General features: G+C 41.3%; 1 protein-coding gene across 2 annotated transcripts in view; it reads right to left on the bottom strand.

Moving 5' to 3' along the window:
* LOC115142644 (uncharacterized) overlaps nt 1-7238 on the bottom strand; it is a 34065-nt gene extending 26827 nt beyond the window's left edge. For both annotated transcript variants that reach the window (XM_029682252.2, XM_029682251.2), the window contains exons 1-2: nt 6387-7238; nt 1728-1846 (exon numbers count right to left, since the gene is read on the bottom strand). In XM_029682252.2, the coding sequence (XP_029538112.1) occupies nt 1728-1846; nt 6387-6887 (620 nt within the window). In that variant the 5' untranslated portion in view covers nt 6888-7238. The remainder of the gene's footprint in view (nt 1-1727; nt 1847-6386) is intronic.
* Between the last annotated feature and the right edge of the window lie 2805 nt (nt 7239-10043).

Raw genomic sequence — 10043 nt, forward strand, 5'->3', positions numbered from 1 at the left:
GTCTTCCCTGACATTTTCAACCTGTCCCTGACCGAGTCTGTAATACCAACATGTTTTAAGCAGACCACCATAGTCCCTGTACCCAAGAACACCAAGGTAACCTGCCTAAATTACTACCAACCTGTAGCACTCACGTCTGTAGCCATGAAGTTCTTTGAAATCTGGTCATGGCTCACATCAACACCAGGGTAGCCTAGTGGTTAGAGCATTGGACTAGTAACCGGAAGGTTGCAAGTTCAAACCCCCGAGCTGGCAAGGTACAAATCTGTCGTTCTGCCCCTGAATAGGCAGTTAACCCACTGTTCCTAGGCCATCATTGAAAATAAGAATTTGTTCTTAACTGACTTGCCTAGTTAAATAAAGGTCAAATAAAAATAAAAATAATCCCAGAAACCCTAGACCCACTCCAATTTGCATACTGCCCCAACAGATCCACAGATGATGCAATCTCTATTGCACTCCATACTGCCCTTTCATACCTGGAGAAAAGGAACACCTATGTGAGAATGCTATTCATTGACTATAGCTTAGCATTCAACACCATAGTGCCCTCAAAGCTCATCTCTAAGCTAAGGACCCTGGGAATAAACACCTCCCTCTGCAACTGGATCATGAATATTCTGATGGGCCGCCCCCAGGTGGTAAGGGTAGGCAACAACATATCTGCCACGCTGATCATCAACACGGGGGGCCCCTCAGGGGTGCATGTTCAGTCCCCTACTGTACTCCCTGTTCACCCATGACTCCATGCCCAATCAGCATCATTAAGTTTGCTGACGACACAACAGCTGTAGGCCTGATCACAGACAACAATGAGACAGCCTATAGGGAGGAAGTCAGAGACCTGGCAGTGTGGTGCAAGGATAACAACCTCTCCCTCAACGTGATCAAGACAAAGGAGATGATTGTTAACTACAGGAAAAAAAGGACCAAGCACGACCCCATTCTCATCGCTGGGGCTGTAGTTGAGCAGGTTGAGAGCTTCAAGTTTCTTGGTGTCCAGATCACCAACAAACTATCATGGCCCAAACACAACAAGACAGTCATGAAGAGGGCACGACAATGCATATTCCCCTTCAGGAGACTGAAATGATGGGTCCTCAGATCCTTAAAAAGTTATACAGCTGCACTATTGAGAGCATCCTGAATGGTTGCATCACCGCCTGGTATGGCAACTGCTCGGCCTCCAACCACAAGCACCACAGAGGGTAGTGCGTGCTGCCCAGTACATCACTGGGGCCAAGCTTCCTGCCATCCAGGACCTCTATACCAGGCGGAGTCAAAGGAAGGCCAAAAAATTGCCAACGACTCCAGTCACCCTAGTCATAGACTGTCCTCTCTGCTACCGCATGGCAAGTGGTACCGGAGTGCCACTTCTAGGTCCAAAGGGATTCTTAAAAGCTTCTACCTCCAAGCCATAAGACTTCTGAACAGCTAATCAAATGGCTACCAAAACTATTTGCTATTTGCAACTGCATTGTTGGTTAAGGGCTTGAAAGTAAGCGTTTCACTGTAAGGTCTATCCCTGTTGTACTCGGCGGATGTGACAAATAAAATGTGATTTGATTTAGTCATAGAGAAATAAAAAAAACTATAATAAATCACGAGTGGCCATGATTTATCATGCATATATCAAAGTTTAGGGGCCTGTTGTTTCTTACTGTTTATTTTTTAAATCAATGTAAGGTGTTACTGATATATCTTGCTCAGTCAAAAATGGGACCTACGTTTGGTTAACTGTGTTTTCTCGGGAAGGGACTTTGTTGCCTTCTATCTGTTGCAGTCTCTTCCTCTTCTCTCCCTTGTGGTCGGTCTCCACGTCAAGCGTCTCGTACTGATGTCCATCCTATAGAGGTCATTATAAAGGAAGAACCTGTGAACCAGTATACTCAATGCATGGTTCTGACACTTGAGGGCATGTACAGTTGAAGTCGGAAGTTTACATACACTTAGGTTGGAGTCATTAAAACTCGTTTTTCAACCACTCCACAAATTTCTTGTAAACAAACTATACTTTTGGCAAGTCGGTTAGGACATCTACTTTGTGCATGACACAAGTCATTTTTCCAACAATTGTTTACAGACAGATTATTTCACTTATAATTCACTGTATTACAATTCCAGTGGGTCAGAAGTTTACATACACTAAGTTGACTGTGCCTTTAAACAGCTTGGAAAATTCCAGAACATGATGTCATGGCTTTAGAAGATTCTGATTCTAATTGACATAATTTGAGTCACTTGGAGGTGTACCTTTGGATGTATTTCAAGGCCTACCTTAAAACTCAGTTTGCTTGACATCATGGGAAAATCAAAAGAAATCAGCCAAGACCTCAGAAAATAAATTGTAGACCTCCACAAGTCTGGTTCACCATTGGAAGCAATTCCCATATGCCTGAAGGTACCACGTTCATCTGTACAAACAATAGTACACAAGTATAAACCACGCAGCCATCATACCGCTCAGGAAGGAAACGCGTTCTGTCTCCTAGAGATGAACATACTTTGTGCAAATCAATCCCAGAACAACAGCAAAGGACCTTGTGAAGATACTGGAGGAAACGGGTACAAAAGTATCTTTATCCACAGGAAAACAAGTCCTATATCGACATGATCTGAAAGGCCACTCGGCAAGGAAGAAGCCTCTGCTCCTAAACCGCCATAAAAAAATATTATAGAAAATTTGTGGGCCGAACTGAAAAAATGTGTGCAAGCAAGGAGGCCTACAAACCTGACTCAGTTACACCAGCTCTGTCAGGAGGAATGGGCCAAAATTGTGGGAAGCTTGTGGAAGGCTACCCGAAACATTTGGCCCAAGTTAAGCAATTTAAAGGCAATGCTACCAAATACTAATTGAGTGTATGTAAACTTCTGACCCACTGGGAATGTGATGAAAGATATAAAAGCTGAAATAAATAATTTTCTCTACTATAATTCTGACATTTTCCTGACCTAAATCAGGAAATTTTAACTAGGATTAAGTGTCAGGAATTGTGAAAAACTGAGTTTAAATGTATTTGGCTAAGGTGTATTTAAACTTCCGACTTCAACTGTATATATATATACACACTGACCCAAAATATAAACACTACATGTAAAGTCCCATGTTTCATGAGCTGAAATAAAATATCCCAGAAATATTGTGCCATTCATCTGCCGCCGTCACCTCATATTTCAGCATGATTTTGTTTATTTATTTTTTATTTCACCTATTTTTAACCAGGTTACAACTGTGACCTGGCCAAGATAAAGCAAATCAGTGCTACAAAATCAACAACACAGAGTTACACATAAACAAACATACAGTCAATAATACAATAGAAAAATCTATGTACAGTGTGTACAAATGTAGCAGAGTAGGGAGGTAAGGCAATAAATAGGTCATAGAGGCATTAATGCTGGAGTGATAGATGTGCAGATGATGATGTGCAAGTAGAGATACTGGGGTGCAAAAATGATAATGCACGGCCCCATGTCGCAAGGATCTGTACACAATTCATGGAAACTGAACATGTCCCAGTTCTTTCATGACCTGCATACTCACCAGGCATATCACAAATTGAACATGTTTGGGATGCTCTGGATCAATGTGTAAGATAGTGTGTTCCAGTTCCCGCCAATATCCAGCGACTTCACCCAGCCATTCAAGGGGAGTGGGACAACATTCCACAGGCCACAATCAACAGCCTTATCAACTCTATGCAAAGGAGATGTGTGACGCTGCACGAGGCAAATGGAGGTCACACCAGATACTGACTGGTTTTCTGATCCACGCCCCTACCATTTTTCTTAAGGTATCTGTGACCAACAGATGCATGTCTGTGTTCCCAGCGATATGAAATCCATAGATCAGGGCCTAACTAATTTATTTAAATTGACTTTCCTTATGTGAACTTTTTTGATCTCAGTCAATTTTAGAAATGGTAGCATGTTGCGTTTATATTTTTGTTTGGTGTATATACCAGCCACCTGTGTGTAATGCGTTACAAAGGATTTCTGTATGGTCATTTAATTATTTGCAGTACATAGGCTGTTATAGGGATCCATGAGTTGTAGTGTAATGTATTAGGAATGTAGCTGTTATTAATTTATAAGTGCTGTTAAAAGTACCCATGATGTGCTTTGAATGGTTATCGCAAGTGCTTTACTGCACTATGAGCAAGGTCATGCGTTATACAGATGGTTATCAGTATTTGTAACATAAAAATGTGAAAATAATGTATTTTTTGCCATAGCTGTGAAATCACTACAGGCGATACATTCATTTAATTTAATTTACTTCTGCTACTTTGCAATGAATAATTTTCTGCGAGCTGCAGAGCACTACTCCATCTTTGCGGTTTCATAACCTTTAAGCTCGTGGAACCTTTTCCTTGTCTGTCTCCGTTCTCTCTTTGCCATGCCGATGCATTCTGTACTGATGACCTCATGCAAAACGTTGAATGATGCATATTATCTTTCCGAGACCTCTTACATCATTGCCGTGTGTAGCTAAATCATGGAGCAACTTGCTGCTGGTTCCCTACAGTCTCCACAATAATCTGAAACTTGTTAGGCCTGCCTGGTTTTCATCTTAGACAGATGTTTGTTTTCCTGGAATGTAATGTACTGTATTTTCTGCAGTGAAATACACATTTTGGTAACAGTTTACTTAAAACTTGCAATTATAATGCATTATGATGCGTTGACAAGCTTGAATATGAGCTTTTAGAATGTTTTACAATAACGTATCACTGTAAGCACTGTTGCGCAGGTTTCACCATGTTGCAAGATTGCCATGTACCTTGGTAGTTCAAGCCGCAGGTAGGCTACAAAAGACCACGAAACTGAATGCACATACCCTGCAGTCTTTGGATAGCTTGGCTATACACAAAGCTATAAAAAAATGTGTCTGTGTAGTGTTGGGTACTTGAAAAGTTGAAAACTTCAAGAGATGTAGACATTGTCATAAGAAACAGGGAAATGTACAGACAGATGCCCAAAGACGGACCCCCAGAGCTACACTCAATCCTGGTGAAAGAAAATGGAATGTGTATACTAAATACAGCGATGAGAGAATGCAGGCTTTGTGTGACTCAGCCAGCCCACCTACACAGGGCCGGGATGAAGAGCGAAAGAGAGCCAAAACCATGATCTCATCTCAAAATAATTGCTCCTCTTTTTGCTGTTCCAGTTCCTTTTCCCATCCCACTGTCATTTTGCTAGTTGCATGCTCAGCATTGAAAACTGTAACCATGGGACTGTTATCTGTAAAAAAATATATATTTAACTTAATTTTCCTGTTAACTTCAAATGTATGTCATGCTTTCTGAGTGCATAAAATATGCATCTTAACATGGTATGTGATATTAAGTACACTATCTTCTTTATGTGTAAGCTTATTTTGGCATGCTTCTTCCGCAAATTGTTGTTCAGTGTCACTATTAAATCCAATCGAAATCCCCTTAAATTCCGAAAGGCAATCGCAAATTTTGAAATAACCCGTTTGTTTGCCAGCTGTGGATCTGGAGAAACACTTAATCACAGGTACATCTTCAGTTTGGCATCATTATATCCACCAACGCAATGTGCCTGATTGCTATTTTCACCATGCAACCCCTTCAATTATGGAATTGGGAGTCGTTTATTCTGTGGAAATAACCAGTTCATCTGAAACGTGGCCTTTTACCTTGCTTAATGAAAGCCTGCTGATGATCTCATAGCTCGAGAGTACAGTGTGGATAATGCAACACTGAGGTAATAGTGCACACATTGTGTGTGTGTGTGTGTGTGTGTGTGTGTGTGTGTGTGTGTGTGTGTGTGTGTGTGTGTGTGTGTGTGTGTGTGTGTGTGTGCGTGCGTGGAGGTTTCATGCTGGAACAATGTACATTATGGTGTTTATATCATGTTGCTTTTGGTAACAGATGCAAAAAAAGTGTCTTGTGTTGCAGGGTGGAAGGCATTAAACTGAAAGATTGATGTTGTTACTCAGCTTACTCAGTAACGCAAATTCAGTAATTATTAGTATGTGAAAACAAACAATTACTTAATGAGAGCATTACATAGTATGTGAAATGAGGGAGAAAAACAAAACATTACTAACACTGGGTTTTGTGGTTATGGATTTAATTCCCAATTCTCCTATTGCCTTTTGGCTCTGGACTTACTTTCTTTAAAGTAAACAAGTCAATTAATTTGCTTTCAGAAAGCTTGAGAATGGCCAACAGAAACAAAACACATGTCCATAACAACACTGGCTGAGACATTCACCATTTCTATTTCATATAAAGCCAGTTGATTTGAACCAAGTGATTTGAAATGGAAATTAGTTGGTGCTGGCTTGCAGCCTATCCTAACTCAATAACATGTGAGACACCAAGAATAAAACAACTATAATCCAAGGTTACCTTAAACTGAGAGTTGGACATCTTATCCAAGTCGTCCTCTACTCTCAAGGATGGCGGTTTTGGGTGAAGACTGTTGCTTCGGATGGTCTCCGACGTGGAACTGACTGAGGTGGCCAGGTCAGAGTCACACAAGGACACGTCGGGGACTGTCTCGGCATTCCTGCAAATAGCAATCTTCCTGATGGACCTAGAGGATGCAGTGGGGGACACAGAATTCCTGTCCTCCTCCACTCTCTCATCCTGATGTCCCTCTGGTGTTGAAGCGTAGACCTGGGCGGCCACTTGTGGGAGTTCCGAGTTCCCAGTCTCAGGCCACCCCTGGGACTGGCCCACGTAAAGGGACATTTGGTCGTGTAGGTTGTTCTGCAGCTCCAACTTGTTCGGAGCAGCAGACTTCGGCAGATAGACATCCACAATCTCCTGGCATTTGGCTTCAGAGGGGACAGACAGCCTGGTCCCAATGGTAAAGGGCTGGATTTTTCTGATAACACCCTCAGACATGGTTTTTGATAGCTCTGCAGTGTAGTCTAGATGGGCATACTGTGACAAGAATCACAAAACAATACAGATATCTCACCTCATCTACTGCAAAGTCCAAGATCAGAAGTTCAGAATGAGAGGAAAAACAAGACGAATCCTCGAATGAACAATGCTCTTTTCCCCAAAAAAATGTCAGGAGAAAAACTCACTCAAAAAGCCACCCGCCTCCTTGCACCTCATGGAGAGAAGACAAGTACAGGACACACAATAGGACGTCCCCTCCTGTCTGTTTCTAAGTTATCAACTGAGCCTGTGTCATGTCAGGGGAAACCAATGTGAGAAGCAGAGGAGGGAGGAGTGCCTCTTCTGATCAACCACCAAGCCAATAGTGAGAGAGAGGGAGAGAGAGACAGATAGAGAGAGCTGAGTGAAGAGAGAGAGAGAACTGAGTGAAAAGGGAAAGTGTCTGGCTTGCTGCCTGGCTGCTCTCTTAGAAAAAATAAAAAATAGGAAGGGAAAGAGAGGGGGGAAGTTTCATTAGAGAGGAGTGAGGTCACCACTTTCTGTCAAGGGCTGGGCAGAGTCAGAGTGACTGAGGGTTGTAAACTGGAGCTGTAAAAACTTCCTCCCCAAAAACAAAAAGCTCCATGCTCAGATATGAATAGAGTAACAGAGGGGTAAATGCTCTCTCTCGCTCGCTCGCTCTTTCACTCGCTCCCACTTTCTCTCATTCTGCTCTCGCCAACTCAGTCACAGCTGGACAATGAGGTAATGCTTTTAACAAGAACAACAAACATGAAGCACCTCTAGATCTCACGTCTGTAGTCTGCTCTCTCTCTCTTTTTCTCCCTCTCTCTTTATCTCTCTCCATACCTTGTCAAATTGTCAAATGTTTGTTCCACAAGTACAAAAGGTGAGGGTATTTGCTTGTTCTCAAATATGCCTCAAGAATCAATTTCTTTTCACACTTTTTTCATAACAATCGCTCTGAGTTTGTTTTGAGGAGTAACAAAATCCAATGCAATTTTCTACTTCTTGTTCTAGTTCCACATTCACAGTCCAAACATTTACAGACACGCATAGGAAACACATTGTGCTTACTCAGGCCTCAGGCTTCCACTTGATTTGAACCAGGTGTCCTATCTACGGGTCAAACTACATCAGGCTACTGTAACATCCTCTGTACTTCTCTGGCAATCCCTTACAGGTCTTTTCCATGTTATAGGCCATAAGCTTAAACTGTTAGTGGACTGGGACTTATACAATGTCGTTTGTTCTTATAGGATCAGGAGAAAATACCTGTTTTTGTTTCATGAAGACGGATTGGGGTTTTGTAGAAAGAAGATTATTTTTGTTTTCTCAAATATATTTCACTGTGTAATCCTATACTCTGGTGGAACTCTGTTCACATATTTGGCTTGTACAAGATGCATGGAAATTCCCTCTTTGATTTATGAACACGACACCATTACACCATGCTAACTTGCTCACTCTCACAAATGAACACTTCTCATGTTTGTACTTTACCCTTACACCCATTTCCCCCTTTCTCTCGAGGCTCAACTGAAGTCAATTGACTTTGGGTCAACACCATGAGGACCAATAATAGTTAAGGCATGAAACTGCCCTGTCCATTTACTGTTCCAAGAACAGTCTTATGTACTGTAGCTACATGACCTCAAATTCCTATGGCTATAGCTCTTCCCCTTACCATGTCTTGACAGCTCTTGTTTAGCTGATAGGAAGAACAAAGAGTTCAGTCACATACTCCTGTGTTTTCGTGCAACACTTATTACCAACATGGGTTACTAGAATTTTCATTTTGCCATGATGCTAATGAAACATTAAATGTTCCAGAATTAATTGCAACATGCAGTATCTAAATATAAATCTGACCATCTTGATCCTACCATAAAACAAACTCAATGGGGCGGTTTCGCGGACACAGATTAAGCCTAATCCTAGAATACATTTGACTTTTAAACTAGACTGACTGAAATTACATTTCTCAGACATGGTTTAAAATAGTCTTAGTCCTAGTCTAGAATTAGAAAAGTCTAATTTCCAGAAGGACGATTAGAATTAATCTAGATCTAAGTGAAAGCTTAAATTAAACCTGGCCAAAGGCAGGTTTAACTTCAGATTAATGGATGTTGATCAAAGAGCACCACAAAGGCTAGACAGAAGGGTGGTTATAGACAGGAGCAACCCACTGAAGGATTTTGATTAAATCAATTTTCCTGACTGTTTCCGTATATACAAAGAAAATGATGCTGACATTGAGGTTTTTGTCATCTGGAACCTCCCATTGTGAAACAGGAGATTTCTGTGGTGCAAGTGAACCGACAGTTTGAAAAATAGTCCACAATGTCTGCAATGCTATATGTGAACTGAAAGGTGCAACTCCAAAACTCCTCCTTGTATTCTCAGATTGAAGGAGACAACATAGTGGAATCATAATTGGTGACAGTGGTCTGCACAGACCAACGTATTGTTCACCCCCTAGCTTCCTGCAATAGGACCTGAGCAACAATGGTACAATCAAGCTCATATTCGCACCAGAGGTGCAGTGGAGCGCAATTTTGGTATATGGAGACTATCAGCATGCTTATAGAGAAGGGAACTTGACATATACTGCACTGACACAAATGGTTGAAAGATATTGATAAGAAGATTATGAGGGCTGTACTGTTAGATTTCAGTGAGGACTTTGATCTTATTGACCATAACCTGTTGCTGAAAAAGCGTATAGTATGTTTTATGGCTTTTCAACCTCTGCCATTTCTTGGATTCAGAGCCATCTAATATAACTTATGGTTTTCTTTAATGGAAGCTTCTCTAATGTCAAACATGTAAAGTGTGGTGTACCGCACAATAGCTCTCTAGGCCCTCTACTCTTTTATTTTTACCAATGACCTGACACTGGCATTAAACAAAGCATGTGTGTCCATATACGCATCTTAACAAAGTGTTGCAGTCTGTTTTGGAATGGGCGGGCAGTAATAAACTGGTCCTGAACATCTCTAAAACTAAGAGCATTGTATTTGGTACAAATCTTTCCCTCAGTTCTAGACCTCAGCTGCATATGGCAATGTGTGGTGTGGCTGTTGAACAAGTTGAGACTAAATTAGATTATAAACTTTCATGGTCAAAACATATAGATTCAATGGTTGTAAA

Source organism: Oncorhynchus nerka, linkage group LG15 (assembly GCF_034236695.1).
Source record: "Oncorhynchus nerka isolate Pitt River linkage group LG15, Oner_Uvic_2.0, whole genome shotgun sequence".
Taxonomy (NCBI): domain Eukaryota; kingdom Metazoa; phylum Chordata; class Actinopteri; order Salmoniformes; family Salmonidae; genus Oncorhynchus; species Oncorhynchus nerka.